Source organism: Pimephales promelas, chromosome 12, assembly GCF_988280905.1.
Source record: "Pimephales promelas chromosome 12, fPimPro1.hap1.1, whole genome shotgun sequence".
Taxonomy (NCBI): Eukaryota; Metazoa; Chordata; class Actinopteri; order Cypriniformes; family Leuciscidae; genus Pimephales; species Pimephales promelas.
In genome coordinates this window covers 31,556,788-31,578,096 of record NC_142780.1, presented here as the reverse complement: position 1 = coordinate 31,578,096, position 21,309 = coordinate 31,556,788, and the positions used below count along the sequence as shown (strand labels likewise).

Here is a 21,309-nt window from a genome sequence, read left to right as displayed (position 1 = left end):
ATGATAGAGCGAGTGGAGGAGGGAGAGAGAGAGAGAGAGAGAGAGACATTGAGAGTAGTGAGACAGTGAGAGACTTCTCAGAGGAAATCAAATGTTACATAAACCATGGGAACTGAAAGGAATAAGACAAAGAAAGACAGATCGAATGAAGGACAGAGATCCAGCAGGAACAACAGGACAGAGATGAAAAACGACAAATCTGTCATCATTTCCTCGTTGGAGATGTTAAGCGGAATGGCCAAGCAGCTTTTGTCCATACGACGAAGGTATATAGTGAGCAAGGGGCTGTCGAGCTTCAAAATAACATTAAAGCACCATAAACGTATTGTAAATGTAGTCATGATGCTTCACGCACTGTACATCATGTTTAGAGACTTGTAGCTCTCGATTCTCGCCAGGTTTGATGTCAATGATGTCAGACATCTAACAGTGACGGACTAGAGGAAACAGCCCAGGACCAGGAATATTACTGGTTATACTGTATTTTTGATCAACTAAATGCAGTCTTGTCTTCTAATAGCATTTTTGTGAATTATATTGGAATGACATCTCAAACTAATCAGCAGGGAGCATTTGTTTTATATTTTAGCATTTTGTTTAGCATTTTGAGGTTGGAACGACACGGGTGAGGAAATAATGACAGAATTTGGACAAAGTATGTCATTCACAACACTACACAACTCCACAAACAAGCTTTTGGGACACAGTCAGTCAAATCCAAAAGATAAGTGAGGTTTGTACACAAAATTCAAGAGCATTTTTGGTGGCATTAAGATTTGTGGATTTAAATCATCCTGACAACCAGTTCTATTTGAGATCACATCACAATTACATCCCAACACTAAACGGAGCAGAAGAAACGACGCCTTGAAATTCGGCACCGCACACTGTCACTCCAGCTGTTAGACGCATTTGTGCGTCACACGATTCCAGTTAAGGGCTGAATCAAACGATTTTATGAAAGCGGAGTTGTCTGCTTGAATTACTTAAAACGGCAGCATGGCCTTCATTTCAAAGAGACAGCACGGCGGAAACTTCCTCTTTGAAAAGGAAACGTCACTGGAGCACTTCCCTGTCCAAACGGAGCAAGAACTTCAAAAACACAACCTGGCCGTGGGTGAGCTTAGAGCTCGGAGCATGAATAAATGAATGAAAAAACCATTAAAAGAGCACCTCAGCACCTGTCTGGATGCTTGAAGAAGAAGAATAAGGAGCCAGAGGACGTTGCAGATATTAAGAGATATTAAACTGGAGTGCAAACCAGCGTTTAATGGAGCAGTTCATCCAAAAGTGATGATTCGCTGACCTCTATTTTATAACGATTATTTTCGTTCTCTTCTGAAACACAAAAGGACTCATGCACTATAAACGTATTCCTTAAATTTCAGGTCGGGAATTATAGTGCACCGGTCATTTGATTGATTTTTATGATGCTTTAATGCTGCAGTTTTGGAGTTTAACAGTATAATTCACCACCAAACCATTGGAAAAGTGAGGAAAAAAAGCAAAGAATACAGGGGGTCATTTTTGAGTGAACTATACACTCTTAGAAGAAAAGGTTCTATATAGAACCTTAAAAGATTCTATCAGCGCTACGTATTTGGAACCCCTAAAAGGTTCTATACACTATTAAAAAAGGGCTCTTCTGGGTTCTATATAGAACCCTGGGGTTCCATATTTGGTCAATAGAACCTTTTACCAAAAAAATGGTTCTATATAGAACCATTTTGGAGTTCCATATATGAAGCGGGGGATGGAACCATTTCTGGTTCTAAATAGAACCATTTCTTCTAAGAGTGTACCTTTATGACCGTGCAATGCTCATTTACTGGAATATCATGAGACAGCACTGTTTCAGCATGTGTTTATGGGAGGAAGAGTTTGGACAGTACCGGTCCTGGTCGGCGCTGCGGAAACGAGGGAGGATCATGTGGCGGAAGCTGCTGGTTCGGTCCAGTTTGGGCTGACTCTTGGCCCGTTTAATGGACCCCTTCAGTCTTCTACTGAGGAAACTCTGAGAAAAAGAACAGACTCAGAATTAATATGCATGACAACAAACCTAAGGAATTGGTCGTTTGGATTGCATAGTCTGACACTTGAAAACTTAAACCTGTAAGGGCACTCATTTTTTTTTAAAACTTATGAGGGATATAAAAAAAGTCTAAACATATAAAACACACAGTGTGCAGGCATTTATACTTTACATGTAACATATTTTAAATATTTTAAAATACCAGTTTCATCTTTACCAAGCCTGTGTAGAAATGACAAAAAATGGAGTACAATATAATTTTTTTAATAATTTATAATAAGAAAAAATATTTTAATAATATATATTAAAATATTTTTTCTTATTATAAATTATAAAATAAATTATATTGTACTCCATTTTTAAAAATATATTATTTATTACATGTATTGTTTTATTAAAACATCTAATTGGATTAAAGTAAAAATGTTGCATATATCTTAAAAAATTAAAAACATATTTTAATAATTATATATATATATATATATATATATATATTATTTATTACATGTATTGTTTTATTAAAACATCTAATTGGACTAAAGTAAAAATGTTGCATATATCTTAAAAAAAATAATATATATATATATATATATATACACACACACACAAATATTTATAACGATAAAATAATTATTTATTATTTTTATTATTAATAAAAAATATAAAATTGAGCAGATGTAAAACAAATGTTTTATATATTTTAAAACATTTGTTATTCTTATATTTATTATTATATTAAAAGGACAAAAATTGAGCTGTTTTTATATAAAATTAAACAATATTTTATTATTATATTATAATATAAATGATTGTAACATTAATTAGATGAGCAGATGTAAAAATGTGGTGCAACTAACTGAAATGATATTCCCTTGCTCGTGGCAAAACACTCTGGCAATGTTGCACTATCCACAGTCAACCAATAGTGGGAAGTATTGCTTCATAAATATTTCCCGACGCCTACAGTAAGAACATACTGGCAACAGCAGGCAAGAGGTTCACGCCACAACAGAGTAAAATCAAGTCAAATCTCACTGTGTACGTAATGCGTTCATAAGACGTGCAATCTTAGATAACCTGAAAACACAACTCATCAACAGAAGAATGTTTAGACACAGCAGATGAAGCTGTGAAAGCTCATTTGCTCAGTGATAATTACAGTGTGAGGCAGCAGTGTATTGATATTCCTCAGACATTCTGTGTAGTGGTTTATTATGCACTACAAACCCTTAGTATTAAACTTATGCAATTAATTCAGTCCAAACTGCTCCACCAACTTATATTTGTGCTATCTACTTTTTAGTTTTTGTAAAGTTTATACTTAACAAAGAAAGCTCAAATTATATTTTGAAAACCTTCTATTTTGAAAGTGGCATTTCATTTACACAGATCTAAAGCCTAAAACCTGCATACCTGAAACTTTGCTTTTCAAATTAAAGATGCAGAAAGCCATTTCTGAGAAACCCTGTTGATATTTGAAATCAACCCAAACAAACACACCCCTCGCTTCACTGCTCTGCCCCCAAAATAACAAACACACAATGCAAGAGTGGATGTCTCTAGCTAAAGCAAAGCAAAAAAAAAAAAAACTTTGTGAAAAATACAGTGAGGATGACGAACAAATGAGGAAAAACAAAAAATGAACACACAGTACACAAGAGTATATACAAGTTTGTTGTTCCTTTGTTGGCGCTATACTACGCACATGGCACCCGTTATCGTTAATATAACACGCGCTGTGAGGGCTAAGTTTAGGTGTGGGGTAGGGTCTGCGTGTCATATTCACGCTAAAGGATTTATGACGTGTTATATTAAAGGGTTAGTTCACCCAAAAATGAAAATTAAGTCATTAATTACTCACCCCCATGCTGTACCAACCCTGTAAGACCTTCGTTCATCTTCGGAACACGAATGAAGATATTTTTGATTGAATCTGAGGGCTGGATCACTCTTCCATAGACAGCCTGAGGGACTGCCTCTTGACGGCCCAGAAAGTCATTAAAAGAAAAGGTTTAAATATTCCATGTGCCTACAGCGGCTCAACTATAACTTTATCAAGCGACGAGACTACTTTTTGTGCGAAAAAAAAACGTAAATAACGACTTTCCATTTACTTTCCATTACTTCCTTATGGGCGCATGCGCGAGAACTGAGACGAGACCGTTCTTCTTCGACTACTTTTTGTTACCGGCTGCTCACCTCTTAGGAGTTTTACCGCCCCCTACCGTATAAGATGACGTACTGATATAGCCGGAGGCGCAAAACGTTCTGTTTACAATAGGGCTGGGAATCACTGGCTACTTCCCGATACGATACAATACGCGATACATTGTTCACGATACCGATAATATCACGATATGGCGATACTGCGATAATCGATATATTATCAGTAATAACTCACAATATATCATGTTTTAAGAAATAAAAAGATTTTTTTAATTAGTAAAATTAATTTCCATTTATTTAATTTTTGGATAAAACACAATAACAAATACAACTTGTGTCTTATCAGTTGCAACAAAACAGTCAGACACTATTTTAGTGTAAAATTGCTGCAATCAGTAGTCTTTGACAACTGGTGACACCATTTGGGTGCAAAATAGTTGTAAGGCTGAGGACAGATTCAGTGCAACTGTAAACAATACTGATTGTCCTTCATAAATATGAACAGTGACACTATTAAGTGCAAGAAACATAAACCTTTGGGCTACTCCTTTCAAATAAAAAATAAAATAAATAAAAATATCATGGATAAAGTGCATCTAAACTGTACCCAACTTAAAGTGCATCCAAAAATAGACATTTTTCAGAACAAACCCTTTACACATGTAAACAGCGATCCCATTTGTGATTGACTTTGCCCTCGCAGAAGAAGGTGGTAACTTTGCCTGGAAAAAGGTGTTTACGCCGGGGGGTGTCGACTTTGACCCAGCACCATCCGCGGCTTTCTCACAGAGCTCCGGGTGATGCCGCGACAGGTGGCTGTGCATGTTCGTCGTGTTTCCCGTGTAGCGGACTTTTGCAAAGCAGTTCTTACATATTGCGTAGTCCTTTTCTATCTTTGCCCCGTCCGCACTGCTATAAAATCCAAAGTGAGTCCACACTTTGGATTTAAATGTTGCTGGAGCGTCTTTTAATTTTCTGCTCTCGCTTCGGCTGACCTCAAGTGTAGGCTGATTTTCAAGTGTAGCCTGCGCCTTTTTTTTACGCTCAAAACAGCCAAACTCGCAACGCGCGCCCCCTATCTACTTCTGGAGAAGGGTCTCATCAAGGCAAAATGTAATGGATACTAATAGAGCATTTTACAACGGCTTTTAAGATCGATCCTTGGCAAGAGCACATCGAGAATCGATCGCGGGGGTAAATATCGCGAGATATCGCCATATCGATATTTTGGCGCACCCCTAGTTTACAAGCAGTACGTCATCTTATACGGTAGGGGGCGGTAAAACTCCTAAGCGGTGAGCAGCCGGTAACAAAAAGTAGTCGAAGAAGAACGGTCTCGTCTCAGTTCTCGCGCATGCGCCCATAAGGAAGTAGTCGTTATTTACGTTTTTTTTTTCGCACAAAAAGTAGTCTCGTCGATTGATAAAGTTATAGTTGAGCCACTGTAGGCACATGGAATATTTAAACCTTTTCTTTAATGACTTTATGGGCCGTCAAGAGGCAGTCCCTCAGGCTGTCTATGGAAGAGTGATCCAGCCCTCAGATTCAATCAAAAATATCTTTATTTGTGTTCCGAAGATGAACGAAGGTCTTACGGGGTTGGTACAGCATGGGGGTGAGTAATTAATGACTTAATTTTCATTTTTGGGTGAACTAACCCTTTAACGATAAAGGATGCCATGTGCATAGTATAGCAAAGCCGTTTTTGCATATAGCGTTCTATATGACGTTAAAGGATGAGAACGGGCTGCAAAAGCGTATCTTGTCGGCTGTGAAACAGCAAAACCAATGTAACTCACGTATGGAGCAGAAACAACACAACCTTGGCCTCCATTTTCCAGTCTTCCCTCTTAGGTTTCTGATCTTGCCTGATCAAAGACCTTATTTTTCCAGTAATATTCTTATGACCTTTTCTCTTTTGTAATGTCTCTCAGCCATCTCTCTTTCTACACTCTTTTTTTAAATCTCCCTTTTGCTCACTATCTCTCAAGCCTGACTACATGAGATTTCATACTTCCGCTCTATTTCAATTCGCTTCTGTGCTCAGTCTGAGACATCAACAGCCGGCCAATCAACGAACAGAGGGCGGGCTTAGAGCCGTGACGTAGACGCTAAGCACCGAGTTTAAGATTGGAGGAAATCGAAAACGACCACGGATATGGAGACACGGGGGGCAATTCGCTCTGTTGTGGAGAATATTCCTGGCCGAACAAGAAGAGTGTTTGGTAAACATTTTGAAAGGAGGTGATGTCGTGGCCCTACTCCCGACAGGTTTTGGAAAAAGTTTAATTTATCAACTATTCCCGATCGTCAGCCAGAAACAGGAGAGGCCAAAGGCCGGTAAGGTGATAGATGTGATTGTGTAGGCAGCAAAACTCGGTCAGCCATGTTCAGCTCCGGTATTTCGCTCGATGGTTTGGTTTCGCATCATACATGTGTTTACTGTGGAAGTTTGATGCGGCTGAACTGGCGAATAACACACGTCATAACCAGTCATAGCATTCCAATGAAGTAAAACATTTATTTAAAAAAAAAAACAAATCATCATCTTCTTCTTATTTTTGATTTTTTTTTACTTTTTTCTTCTGTACCACTGCAACTACAGATTCTGTCAAAATGCAATACAACATTGTTACTCTTTGCTAGAAAGTAGTGAAAAGGTAGGGTTGACCTTCTGGTGTTGTTCGGTGAATTTATTTACACTTAATCAGAATGGTATGACACTTGGTGACTTTTGTGGCATTTGCTTTGTGAACACAAAAACAATCAAGGAAAAGTGGCCAAAGAGCACCAGAGGGACAAAAATGTCAACACTACTTTGTCGAAAAGAGTAACGATGTAGTTTCAGTGGTACATCGTCATTTTTCTTTTTCAATTTGAAGTATTTGCCATGCTGCTCACATCCCTGCGCATTTGAATTGAACCAGGAAACTAAACACAAGTAATCAGCCTAATATTAAACACACAAAAACGCTTAATCGCAAAGAAATTGTTCTTTATATCTGATGAACTCAGACATAATGACTCAATCATTGGCTAAAGAACAGATCCTGCGTGACTAACTGTTTGTCTAACACTTCCAAAGCGCGCGCCGGCCGCTCGAACCCCCAGCGGAAGCGGTGTCAGAGACAGCTCAGCTGTGAGATAACGTACCTCAAGAGAGGGTTGTGCCGCCAAACTGGGTCCAGTCCCTGGATTAGGACCCGCAAGCTTCCACTCACCAGCAGCCCAGTGAGAGAGCGGCACTGAGGGAGGGAGAGTCAGAGAGACGGTCGGGGAGAGAGGGAGGGAGCGAGGGAGCGGAGGGGTGCTCACTCTCTTGTGTGAGGGAGACGGGGAGAGAGGGGCGAACGGGAGCGAGAGGGATAGGGAGGGAGAGAGGGATCTGGGACGGAACGGTGGGGTACTCACGGATTGTCGGAAGGGTTGTGGGGGGGCAGTGGGTGGGATCTCCATGCTTGGCTGCTTCCCGGTGGCGATGCTCTTCCGCCGGAGCCGAGCGTTTTCTGAAAGAGAGAGCGATAAAAGTGTCAGAACAAACCGAACTTTTTTTTTTCTTCCCGGTGAAATATATGTAATGTATTTTGTTCAATACTATGTATTTTGAGGGAATTAAGTGATATTTATGCTATAATTATGACCATTTAACCTATGACAATAATTAGGCTGATGTAACAAAAGGCTGTACATGAATACATCTACATAAATAGATTTTTAAGCTTCTGACTATGATTCTATCCAGTAAATCCAATAGGTTTGATATTCTGAGTTGATTTTAGAATACATTTTGATTTGTCGTGCGTCTCCTAGCAAAGTGACACACGTTTCTGTGCGAGTTTGTTGTGTCCGGAACAACATGAAAGTCTGCTAGTGTGTGATCCTTAGTCTTTTAATGTATGATGCAAAGTTTTTCTCTTCAGACATTTACCCCCGAAAAAAAAGAAAGTAAAACAGCTGAAATGAAAATGACATTTTTTTGTTTGCCAACTGCCTGCAATAAAAAAAAAAGTTTAATTAGAAATACTAAAATTACTGAAACTAAAACAAAAATAAATAAATAATGGTAAATATATATATATATATATATATATATATATATATATATATATATGACAATAAAAGAAACAAGTTTCTTTTTAAAATGCATTAACATATTTTAGTTAAAACTCATAAATAAATACAAATAACTAATGTTAGGGAAGTCTGTTAATGATTTGTTGCGCGTTTCTGTAATAAAAAAAAAAAATATCGACTGATATATATATATATCGGATTTTAAAACCAACAAATATTTGTATCGGTATCGACCTTCAAAATCCTTTATTGGTCCGGCTCTAATATATATATATATATATATATATATATATATATATAAAACCAATCACCCAGTAATGAAAATTAATTTATTTGAGTTAAATTAAATTATAAATATAAATCAATAATATTTTTTTTTCCCAAAAAAGAAAAGAAAGAAATCTTAAATCAAGCTAAAATAAATCATATTTTTGTCAAACATTCTCCAAAAGTTGTTTTATTTTATATATGGATGTTCGTCATGTTGATAGTATTTTCTTTATACTTTCAAGGTGTAGATTCAATAAATCATGTGTTATAAATATACCTATGAATAAGGTATTTTTACAAATTCATTGGTAATCAAAGGTGCTCTATCTATATGCCAGTAGGTATCAGTATAAAATCTAAGACCACCTTCACATCACCAGTGAAATCAGCTATTCTTTACTTAAAAATGAAAAAATAATTAGCTACCAAATTCAAGTGAAAATTGGCTGTTACTTGCCAGTTACAACCTAATGCACATTAGATCACAATTTAGTCAGTGACATCGGTCTAGAATCGCTCAACTTAGTGAAAATTATTTATCATGGATCACAGCTACTTATAATGTTCATCACATTAAACCACCAAAACAACAATTTGTGCGATAAAATCAATGTGGCTTTCTTTACATTGTTGTGCCAGGTTGCATTTCACTGAGAGACGGAGTCTGGCTCATCTCGTATATGATGCTGCGAGTGACACTATATGGCTCTGTCCCAAAACCAAGTGGACTGCCAATGTAGGCAGCATTCCCAAAGCAAGGGCTGTTCCAAAAGGTAAGATACCTTCTTTTAGCTGTTGTGGTGAAGGCAATCCCATAATGCATTTCAACAAGACTAATTTTAAAGGGTTAGTTCACCCAAAAATGAAAATTAAGTCATTAATTACTCACCCCCATGCTGTACCAACCCCGTAAGACCTTCGTTCATCTTCGGAACACAAATAAAGATATTTTTGATTGAATCTGAGGGCTGGATCAGTCCTACATAGACAGCCTGAGGGACTGCCTCTTGACGGTCCAGAAAGTCATTAAAAGAAAAGGTTTAAATATTCCATGTGCCTACAGTGGCTCAACTATAACTTTATCAAGCGACGAGACTACTTTTTGTGCGAAAAAAAAAACGTAAATAACGACTTTCCATTTACTTTCCATTACTTCCTTATGGGCGCATGCGCGAGAACTGAGACGAGACCGTTCTTCTTCGACTACTTTTTGTTACCGGCTGCTCACCGCTTAGGAGTTTTACCGCCCCCTACCGTATAAGATGACGTACTGATATAGCCGGAGGCGCAAAACGTTCTGTTTACAAGCAGTATGTCATCTTATACGATAGGGGGCGGTAAAACTCCTAAGCGGTGAGCAGCCGGTAACAAAAAGTAGTCGAAGAAGAACGGTCTCGTCTCAGTTCTCGCGCATGCGCCCATAAGGAAGTAATGGAAAGTCGAATAAAGTGGTTATTTACGTTTTTTTTCGCACAAAAAGTAGTCACGTCGCTTGATAAAGTTATAGTTGAGCCACTGTAGGCACATGGAATATTTAAACCTTTTCTTTTAATGACTTTCTGGGCCGTCAAGAGGCAGTCCCTCAGGCTGTCTATGTAGGACTGATCCAGCCCTCAGATTCAATCAAAAATATCTTTATTTGTGTTCCGAAGATGAACGAAGGTCTTACGGGGTTGGTACAGCATGGGGGTGAGTAATTAATGACTTAATTTTCATTTTTGGGTGAACTAACCCTTTAAAATGGTCCGAGCAAAAGAAATGTCAATAACTATAAACAATTTAATTACAACAAATATTATTATTAATTAATATAATGCAATCCATTAAAGGATATTTATTTATTATGTGCATGTGTACAGAATTGTTGTGCATTTTACTATTCCAAATCACTTACAGTAGAGTTTCAATTTAGAACAGAGCCATCGATCTGTGGCCAAGAAATATGCGAGGAAAATAGCTAAAAAGGATCTCAAGGATTGGTAGAGCTGATATATATATTAGCTCAGCTACTGTACATTTCTATAAGATCATTACAAATCACACTGTACGACATGGATCTAATAAACTTAGGTACGACATGTACTGTATATAGACTAATCAAAGGCTGTGATGCAAGACAATATAGAAGAATAAAAAGTGATCAGCATGCGCTAGTTATAAACAAATAAATCGCACTTTTGGTTTTTATGCTAGCTAAAAAAAGATTTGAAAGCGAAAAAGGAGAAAATGGATGCAGTCATGGCTAGTGTAATGAGGCCAACTTGGCTGGAATGCCAATTTTGTGAATGAAGCATGAGGTAAGTAGTTTTTAAAGGGTTAGTTCACCCAAAAATGAAAATTCTGTCAGTATTTACTCACCCTCATGTTGTTCCAACTCCGTAAGACCTTCGTTCATCTTCAGAACACAAATTAAGATATTTAAGATATTAAGATCGCTCCTGCATACAGTCCATAGGCTTCTTGAGGGACTGGCTCTTGCTGTCCCCGAAAAGTCATTAAAGACATCGTTAAAATAGTCCAAGTGACTACAGGGGCTCAATCTTAAGTTTATCAAACGACGAGAACACTTTTGTGCGCAAAAAACAACAACAATAACGACTTTATTTCAACTATTCGTTTATTTCTCCTTCTGCGCGAGTCAGGTTACTAGTTTAATAGCGTAAGCTTCTGTTATTGTACGTCACACGCATCACACACACATGACCAGCGTCGGCCAATAGTGAGCCTACGTGTGACGTAGCTCTACGCAATCACACTACGTTAACAGACTACTGGCGCATGGAGAAGGAAGTGAATAGTTGAAATAAAGTCGTTATTTTTGTTGTTTTTTTGCGCACAAAAGTGTTCTCGTCGCTTGATAAACTTAAGATTGAGCCCCTGTAGTCACTTGGACTATTTTAACGATTTCTTTAATGACTTTTCGGGGACAGCAAGAGCCAGTCCCTCAAGAAGCCTATGGACTAGTATGCAGGAGCGATCTTAATATCTTAAATATCTTAATTTGTGTTCTGAAGATGAACGAAGGTCTTACGGGGTTGGAACAACATGAGGGTGAGTAAATACTGACAGAGTTTTCATTTTTGGGTGAACTAACCCTTTAAGTATGTCGCGTTGATCAATACGGCATTTCATGTTTCATTTTTATAGTCAGTAGACGTAGGTCGTAGCAGCAAACCAGTGTTGGGAAAGTTCACTTTCTAAATAAACTAGTTCAAAGTTCAGTTCACACATTTTAAAAACAACTAGTTCAGTTCATAGTTCATACTTCAAAAAATGAACTAGTTCATAGTTCTTTTTTTCCATATGTTGCGAGCTTTTTTTTATTATTATTATTCCCACAGCCCATATACAACCACAGACAACAATTATTTTTATTGACGGGCAAAGTTTGCACAGAAATGTCATATTTTTCCCATCCTCACCGACCTAGTCATAAAACCCATTTAAATGATCATACGACGCCTCCTACTCGGCTAGTTGCTTTGTTGACGGCGGCCGCCGTGTGACACTGCTGGCTGGTGTTGCCAGATTGGGATTTTTTTCAGATTTTTTTGCTACATATTAAAGGTTCTCAAAGCGATCCTGGGTGTTGACGTTCGAATATTTTCAAACAAATTGGAGCTAGACCCTCCCTCCGCCGCATCTCATCTCCTCCCCCTCCCTTCCGTGCTTCCTGAAATAATTGTGAACGTGCATAGTTCTAGCTAATTATATCCTTGTGTGGGTTTGGCGAGCATAAGCGTCAATTTAGAAGAAAAAAAACAATTTAACGTTACCCACCTGTCAAGCAAAAACCGAGCAACCTGAATGTCGGACTGTAAGCCCTTCTGCCGCCGGAGTTCTCGCCATCGTTTCGCCAAAAGCTTTGCTACCGATGTAAATTCGGAACTTCGCACATTCTTTATCCGACTCCTTCTTCTTTTTAATTTGTTCCTCAGAACGACGTCTATTTGGTCGTGTGTCGGTAATTTTTCAAACTTCCCTCTGATGCTTCGCTGCTCTCCTTCACACACACACACACCCTTCATGTGCACGCGCACTAACCCCCCAGACCCACCCTCAAATACTTCTTGCCAGTGATTGGCTGGAACACTGTTTGTTAGGTTTCGTGGTCCGGGTAAGACATGATTGTTTTTGTTGCCGTTTGTGGAGCCTGTGGTGTCTACAGAGACCGCGTTTTTTTACAGTGTGTTTAGGGGACAGGCAGCTAGCCGATAGTGAGGAGACGTTTGATGTATGTGACAAAAAATGTTTTGGCCCAGCATCGCTTATAGAACCTTTAAGGCCCGTTTAGGTGTGTTTTAGCCGGTTTTTGCCTGGAAGGCTCTATAGAAATCTGCAACGCGTTCTCATCCCAAAGCGCCATATAGGACGCTTTTGCAAAAGCGTAAATATCCAACGCACATGGCACCCTTTAACGTCTAATGAGACGCTTCGGTTATGGTTAAGTTTAGGTAAGGTGTAGGGTAAGGGTTAGACCACTAGGGGGCGCCTTCTGCCCAAATATATCTGCGTCCCATTTCACGTTAAAGGGTGCCATGTGCGTTGGATATTTACGCTGTTGCAAAAGCGTCCTATATGGCGCTTTGGGATGAGAACGGGCTCAAATCTGGCACCCTATTGTACGAAGTTCACAGACACCAGAATGAACGAGTTCACAGTAACGTTCATCAGGCAGTAATACAGTACGGTCAGTTCACGTTCGCCCAAAATATGAGCGCGTTCAGGCACAACACTGCAGCAAACACACTGTGAGATGATCATCCTAAATGTATGACTGTCAGAAAATTATCAGCTATCTTTGGTCGCAAGACTGTGACGACGGCCATCTTTGAATCTCTCGCACTGTACGACGTACGACCACCGTTTTGGAGCCATGACCACAGAATTCGCCACTGAAAAAGGAAAAGAACAAGCTCAATGTGTGTGTGTGCATTGAAGTCTGTCCCAATTCGAAGGCTCCTTCAAATGTGGTCTCGAAATGCGTTCCTTGTTTCATGGGTAAAGAAGGATAAAACTGATGGATCCTATTATTAGTATTTATTCATTCACTTGATCAAAATAATAGTAAAAACAGCAGAACTCTATTACAATTGAAACTTTTTTTTATTTGAACATATTTAAAAATGTAATGTATTCGAAATGTAAATCTTTCATAACATTATACACGTCTGTCACTTTTGAACAATTTTAATGCATCCTTGCTGAATAAAAGTATTGATTTATTTCAAACAAAAATAAAGAGTATTATGTACAATACACGTTGTTTGGCCAGTAAATTTTCTCAATCCAATTGCTATTGGCAGACGTGGTAAAAGTTAATTTTGGACCAAAGAGGAATAAAGAAAATGGCAAAACAATGAGAAATAAAACCTGCTAACTGCAGGCACAAGAGACAGGCACTTGCAAACAAAGTGCTTATTGACTGGCGTCCTTGAGTAAGTACCGGATACACAAGCGCGGTCATTGGCGGAGCTACAGACACGACTATTGCTCAGGAATGTGAAGTCATTAAAATAAGACCAACAGAAACAAATGAATGGGCGGCTTAATGAACGTAGAGGTGCTGGGAGGAGAAAAGACTGAAAGAAGCAGTGCTCAACCATCAAACCATCAGTCTCTCCTGCTCGATGCTGCGATAACCCTCCCATAAATCTCAGTGTAAATACCCACTGTCTCTCCAGCCAATGCAATCTGTCTCTCTCTCTGAAGCTCACATCTCTCTCTCACACACACACACACTATCACAGCCATACAGTTCTCTCGCCTTGCACCCACGCAACTCTTTTACATAAATCAAACAGTGTATTTATCCATCTCTCTGCCTCTCTCTTTTTTATGAGAGCATTTTCCTTCCCCTCACCTTTCACATCCATTCTATTCTCTGCGCTTTCAATCTCATCAGTTTTTTCGGTCTCTTCGCGGTCCTGAACGTCAGACCTCAAATCTCAAAATCGCTCCTCCTGATCCCTCTTCTGGTGCACAGCCTCAACTCCGCTGATGTTACAGTTCTTATTATGTAATATGTCCATTAAAGTCAAGTATATTTTACATATCGATTCATCTGAGGCCTCAGTTCTTGGTCATACTGTATGCCATCTTAAACTGTTTCTTGTTCAGAATCGGTCATTTGTTTCCCGTTTTTTTTTTTTTTTTTTAAATACGGAACTGAATCATTTTCATGACTTTTGGCTCCACTACCAGTTTTTTGTATGCCAAATGGGGACAGAAAACCATAAACAAAAATAGAAGCAATAGAGCCGTTGTCATGACAATCAGCTAGAATCTTCTTGTGAATAACCGATCAGCTTTCGAGTGTGATTCTTGTTCAAGATATGGATTTCTGAACTCAACAGACCATAACAAATCAAAATGAAGTCTTTTACGCTCACCAAGGCTGCATTTATTTGATCAATATGCAGTAAAAACAGTAATGATGTGACATATTAATGCCATTTAAAATAACTCATCTATTATTTTAAAATAGAATTTATTTATGTGATGCAAAGCTGAATCTTTAGCATTATAACTCCAGTCTTCAGTGTCATGTGATCTTTCTAATATATATATAAGAAACAATTTGAAACAACAGTTGTGTGCTTAATATTTTGTGGATATTTTCTGTAAACTGTGATACATTTTTTTTGACTCTTTGATTAATAGAAACTTAAAAAGAACAGGATTTATTTGAAATAGAATTTTTTTGTAACATTATAAATGCCTTTACTTTGCTAGTAAACTAAAGTATTAACTTCTTACAAAAAAAAAAAAACTTATACTGACCCTGAACTTTTTAACAGTGGTGTATATACACGAACAGACACAGATACATATTACTTTAAATTTATTTAACCCCAAAACCGTATTCTGGACAAATGTGGGCAAAATAGTTTTGATTATTTTTTAAAAATACTTCCCTTGATCTGAGCGGTACAAGACTTGGCTACTTTTCCTAAGTTTGCCTCCTGAACACACACTTTTTTTTTTTTACTCAATTCTACAATGTTAAGTGGGTGAAATAAAAAACTCAGTATTTGGGTCAAAAATGGGCACCCATAGAAATGAATGGGAAAAACTGTAATTCTAATATAAGCCAAAATAAGACACCAGGGGCCTCATGTATAAACGTTGCGTACGCACAAAATGGGCATAGAAATATGCGTACGCATTTTTCCACGTGCACATCGGGATTTATAAAAAATAAACTTGGCGTAAATAAGTGCGCACCGTAAGGATGCTCTTGACCGTGCGTACGCACTCTTTTAGAAGATTATGGGTTTTGGCGACACCGATGGTGAGCTGGAGTCAAATGTCTTTTTGCTCACTATTAGACAGAGAATCTAAAGAAAATTATACATCTACAGAAAGATAATACAAATATAATTTCACAAACCTATCACTTGAAGCAAACATCCATCCCTTCTTAAATGACCGCGCCAGCACGCGCGTTCCGTTTAGTGAAACTGACGCACATATAGCCTATAATCTAACGGCAGATGGAGTAAAACCGTAAATCTTCATTATGAGTCCAAATCATAAATACAGTCCATATTCACAATAATAGTTTAAATAAATAAAAGAATGGTACTATGTTTTACTTCTGATATAAACATTTAGATTAAATATGCCATTCTCATTAATGGAGTTAAACTCTTAAACTACATGAAATCATTAGCCTACTGAGAAGTTACAATATATATATATATATATATATATATATTCAATAAATAGAAATAGACCTATTTGTTGTGGATACATTGCTTTTGAACACTTTTCTTCTGGCATGCTGTGTTTTAATGTTTTAACTACAGATTGTCTGAGAAAACTGTTTCGTGCAAATAATGCACAACCATGTCTATCTCTTCCATTAAAATCTCTTCCATTATCCATTAAAATATAAATCAATTAAAAATACTATTTGGCCAGTGGAAAAGATTGAGAAAAACTTTCTCTGAAATGTATTTAACACTATTTGATTTATTCATTCAAAAACAAGGCAAGGATATAGGCTACAAAAAAAAAATGTTTGTAATAATGTGACGGCACATCCGCATTTCATATTTTCCTAACGTCTTGTACCGTTAAACTTGGTATCACGTGGATGAATAATCATATGCAAATGATATGCAGATGAGGATATGCATAGTAAAACTAGGCGTTGTAATCTCCATATATGGTTATTTCGGGGAGGAGACGCACGTGCGCATAATCTCCCGCTGACTGGGATTTATAAAGTGAATTCTGCGCAGGTTCTGGCGTACGAACGGTTTTATAAATCTGAAAACTTTTGTGCGTACGCAAATTCTGCCTTATGTGCGTACGCACACTTTAAGGATGAAATCTACGCAAAGTTTTATGCATGAGGCCCCTGGTGATGGCAAAGTCACTTCATCTTGAGGTTTTAGCTCTTTTATATATTTATAGAAATATTTATATATTTACTTTTATATATTTAAAAGTAATTTATTCATGCAATGAAAAGCTGAATTTTCAACATAATTAATAATTACTCCAGTCTTCAGAGTCAAATGATCCTTCAGAAATGTCTTATTATTATCAATGTTGAAAACTGTTTTTTTTTTTCAGGATCCTTTGATAAATAAAAAGTTAACCAAAAGAACAGCATCAATTTGAAATATAAATCTTTTGTATCACTTGTACATGTCTTCATTGTCACTTTTGATCAATCGAATGCATTCTTGCTGAATAAATCTTAGTGTCCCCAAACTTTTGAATGGTAGTGTATATGAAAATAGTGGTCATTCAGTACTATGGTTTAGCATGGTACCATCAAAGCAATGTTCTGAAAGGATAAAAAACAATCAATGCAATGCAACTGTTAATTGCAAAATGAATCGTCATATGGCACAAAAATAAACTATAAATAACTTTAATGTGTCCGAGATGGAGAGAGAGCATTAAAAACACGATATAAATGTTCACCCTTCTAAACGCCCTTCACGAACCACAGAACTTAATGGACTGAACCTGATCGCAGGCCAGAGGTCACTATTCCTTTTAATTATGCCAAACTGAAAGCCAAAGTAAAGCTGGCTCGATACATCCATTTATTTCAATTTCTCCCTCTGTCCCTTTGATCCAAATCCAGGCTCTTTATTTGGTTGCCATGGCAACATTTTCTAGTACCTTACATTTGACTAACATGATGAAACACTGAAGTGATGGAACACAGACGTGTGAACATATGAACAAGGCTGTCGGACGAGAAGTGATGAAGTTCAAACGGGCACCGTCTCTTATCAAACACAATGATCGCTAAAATAAGCCTGTGTTCTGCAACTTGAGGATAAAAGGAGATATTTTCCATCACACAATAATAATGGAAGGGGAAAAAAGCTGGACTTCCAGCATAGGTGTGTACAAGTATGTGTGGGTGTGTGTGTGTGTGCACTTTTTATTCTCAATGTAAATCTGATGTCAAGCTGAAAGCCGGAGCTGAAGTGTGTGGGTGGAAAAAGCTTCAAGCTTCAGTCCCTTTGAGGGAGACAGAACGGAAGAGAGAGAGAGAGAGAGAGAGAGAGAGTGAGAGAGAGAGAGAGGAGGGGGAGCAAACATGATAAAAAGTGAAACTAATGAAAAAAACTAATGCTCAGCTTTTGATTGATATGCGTGGGGTTGCAAGTGGATCGATTTTTACACCTATATTGGATTTGTAATGGTGTACGGTGCTTGAATAAAACAAAGAAGAAATGAAAAAATATTATTTACAAATTAAGCCTTATTGAGTATTGTTCTTAAAAGTGAAGTTTGTAATCTGTCTCCTATCCCAGCTCAGACTAATTCGGTTACACTTTATTTTAAGTTGCTCTTGTTACATTGTAAATTATACATTTAAGTACTGAGTAAAAGAAATTAAGAACATGTATTAGTATATAATTAGGGTTAGGGTTTGGTTTAGTTGCATGTAATTACCGTTATTACTATAGCAAGTACATGTATAAAACAAGGACACTGTAAAATAAAGTGTTACCACAAATTCTATTATTAACATTTGAATAGCCGTCAATAGAGGTTCACTGTTAGACCTTACCAGGTTTTTTACAGTAAAATACTGGCAACACTGTTACTTTTAACTAAAAAATACAACTTATTAGTTTTAGTGCATTTTTACAACACTGTTGCCAGTAATTTACTGTAAAAATGCACTAAAACTCAAGTTAACTAAAAAATACAACTTATTAGTTTTCGTGCATTTTTACAGTAAATTACTGGCAACAGTGTTGCCAGTATTTTACTGTAAAAAACCTGGTAAGGTCTAACAGTGTTGTGTAGTTACAGAATCTACCAGGAGGGGGCTAAAGGAGTCAGAGAGAAACAATAACACCGGCTCAACCACTTGTGTGAGTTTGGGGCGTGGTTATCTGTGTGTTTGACGTATGGGAGTGTTTGGGAAACCTGTTTGACTGTCATTATTTGTCCAATTCGTTTGGTGCCTCTGGCACAGAAATCACACACTTATCTTTATTAAAGCAATGTAAGAAGATTTAGAGAAGCTGCAAAAGAAAAAAAAAGAAAGAAAGTGATGCCTGCAAATCCTAGAGACAAAATACCAAAGGACTTCTGTGCGATGCTTTCTTCTATTGTCGTTTTCAAGGATTTTTCTCCTGCAGCAGTGGGTGTTTTTAACACTCTTTTCATAAAAGCATCACGAAACAACCTTCCAAAAAGCTCCACGGACTAGAAATACATTTTTTAAGACTTTTTTGAAATATAGTCGATATTCCTCAATCAAATGACTAGATCAATGCAGTATTTCAAAACGAACATTTAAAATTTCAGAAGCACAAAAACGACGAGGACTGATTTATGATGCAATTCACTTAAAATATCGAAACGTTTTTGCAAAAGCAATAATAATCACATTTAAAGAACTTGTTACGGCGTGCATGTTGAAATTCATTCAGTTCAATGATGCAACCTTGTGTTGTTCACAAAATGCGAGAACCGGTTTAGATACTAAATCAAATGACTGTAATATGCATATTATTCCTACTTACAGCAGAAATGCAACTGTAAGGGGGGCGGTACAATCCCTTATTCCTCCTTAATTATTCCCGTCCAGGATCCAGAAGTAATCTCAAGCCACCAAGAAAGACAAATTGTCCAAACTGTCCTTCTCCAATCATATTCCAGTCTTGATTTCTTTTAAGTCACTCGTTTCTGCTTCACTTGAGAACGATTGCTTTCCCTTAGCAGGTCAAGTGTTCCTCTAAAGGTCAACAGAAGGGTGGATTCCCACACCATGTTTGGCGGTAATCATGCGTCTATATGCGCTCTTCTCTCAAATCTGGCTTCGGCGACTTTTTGACCATTAAATAAATCTAGAAAAACTTCCATTCTTGCTTTCCCCAAGTAATCCTACATGCATTAACGAACATCTCCGCATGTCATGTTCACTTGTGAAGTTCAACGCTGCCATAATACTTCTCTTTAAACTAAAAACAGCCATTAACTTGAATTATTGCAATCAAATGTACGCTAAATATGATAGTTTGACACATGTATTTCACTTATACTATATTTTGATATCCATTTACCTAAGAATTGTTATTATTAAAAATGTCAATATTTACAATCAAGAATTTGAACTCTATAACTGTTAGAATTGTTGTGTCTCATTCCTCCACCTCGTCTCAGTCACTCTCTCCAGCCCTGACAGCGGCTGTTCCTGCCAGATAGAGAGCTCCGGGTCCCGGGGACGCTCACCGGCGCCTTCACGCACGACCCTGAACCGACGAGCCGTTTCCCTTCTGCCTTTACTGCGGTTACCAACACCAGATCTGCGGCGAAACTCTCTCATGTTTTACTTCAGCTATAATTATAGGCGTCGTTTAGCGTTGCAATCGAGCTATCAACGTTTAAAACGCTCTAAGCGACAACTTTTCAGAGCATGCGTGCACATGACGAAGGCGTTTATTCTAAGCTTACACTTTCATAGACGGTAAAACACTGGCATCTGATGCAAACTTGTGTGTGTGTGTGTGCATGTGTGACGGAGCCAGACTTCTCCGCAGCTCCGTGCCAGTGACAATGATGCGTAAATCCTCCAAGCGTACAAACTTCAGACGTTTATTCTCGCACAAAACCGATGCATTTAGCGATGAATGGTGAAGATTCAGATGGATGGGTCATTTGCACGAGCAATCCCAAAATGACATCGGAAATCCTTTGCATGCGGAAAGGCTTGCTGTATTCCGGAATATGTTTGCTTGTTTCCAGTCACACACGCAGGAATATCAGCAGCAAGGCGACGCATCCTTTCCTGCGGTTGTCCTTTTCTTTACTGCGCTCTCACTCACTCGAGGAGGCGAGAGGAGAGAAGAGGGGCTGAGCTGGACAGGGGGGTGGGGGAGAGATGGGATTTGATGGAGAGAACTTCATGTAAAAGCCTGGGGCAAACTCTCTCTCCCTCTCCCTCTCTCTCTCACACACACACACAGCTCGTGTGTGCATGTGTGTGTGTGATGCTTTCAGGCAGCCGGTGAGTGGAGAGGCTTGTGTAGAGTGTAACGGCCACCTAAAGTTGAGAAGTGTTGGTGACATGTTAATATGCCTTTAAGATAGCTACGTCTATTGCGTACGTTATTGTATGCGTGCTGTTAATGTGAGCGCGCACGCACGCTCAGTAGAGTGAAGACGGTTGCGAAGAGAGATGACCGCTCTATCGCTGGCTGTTATTTTGTTGTATTGTGTTTTGCTTCCACTTTGTTTTTGTGACGTTTTGCAGTGTTAATTTCCCTGTTGGC

General features: G+C 38.1%; 1 protein-coding gene across 1 annotated transcript in view; it reads right to left on the bottom strand.

The window, feature by feature from the left end:
* syngap1b (synaptic Ras GTPase activating protein 1b) overlaps positions 1 to 21,309 on the bottom strand; it is a 131,567-nt gene that overhangs the window by 40,399 nt on the left and 69,859 nt on the right. Inside the window, 2 exon segments of the mRNA XM_089118000.1 lie at positions 1,893 to 2,014; positions 7,610 to 7,704. Of these exon segments, the coding sequence (XP_088974126.1) occupies positions 1,893 to 2,014; positions 7,610 to 7,704 (217 nt within the window).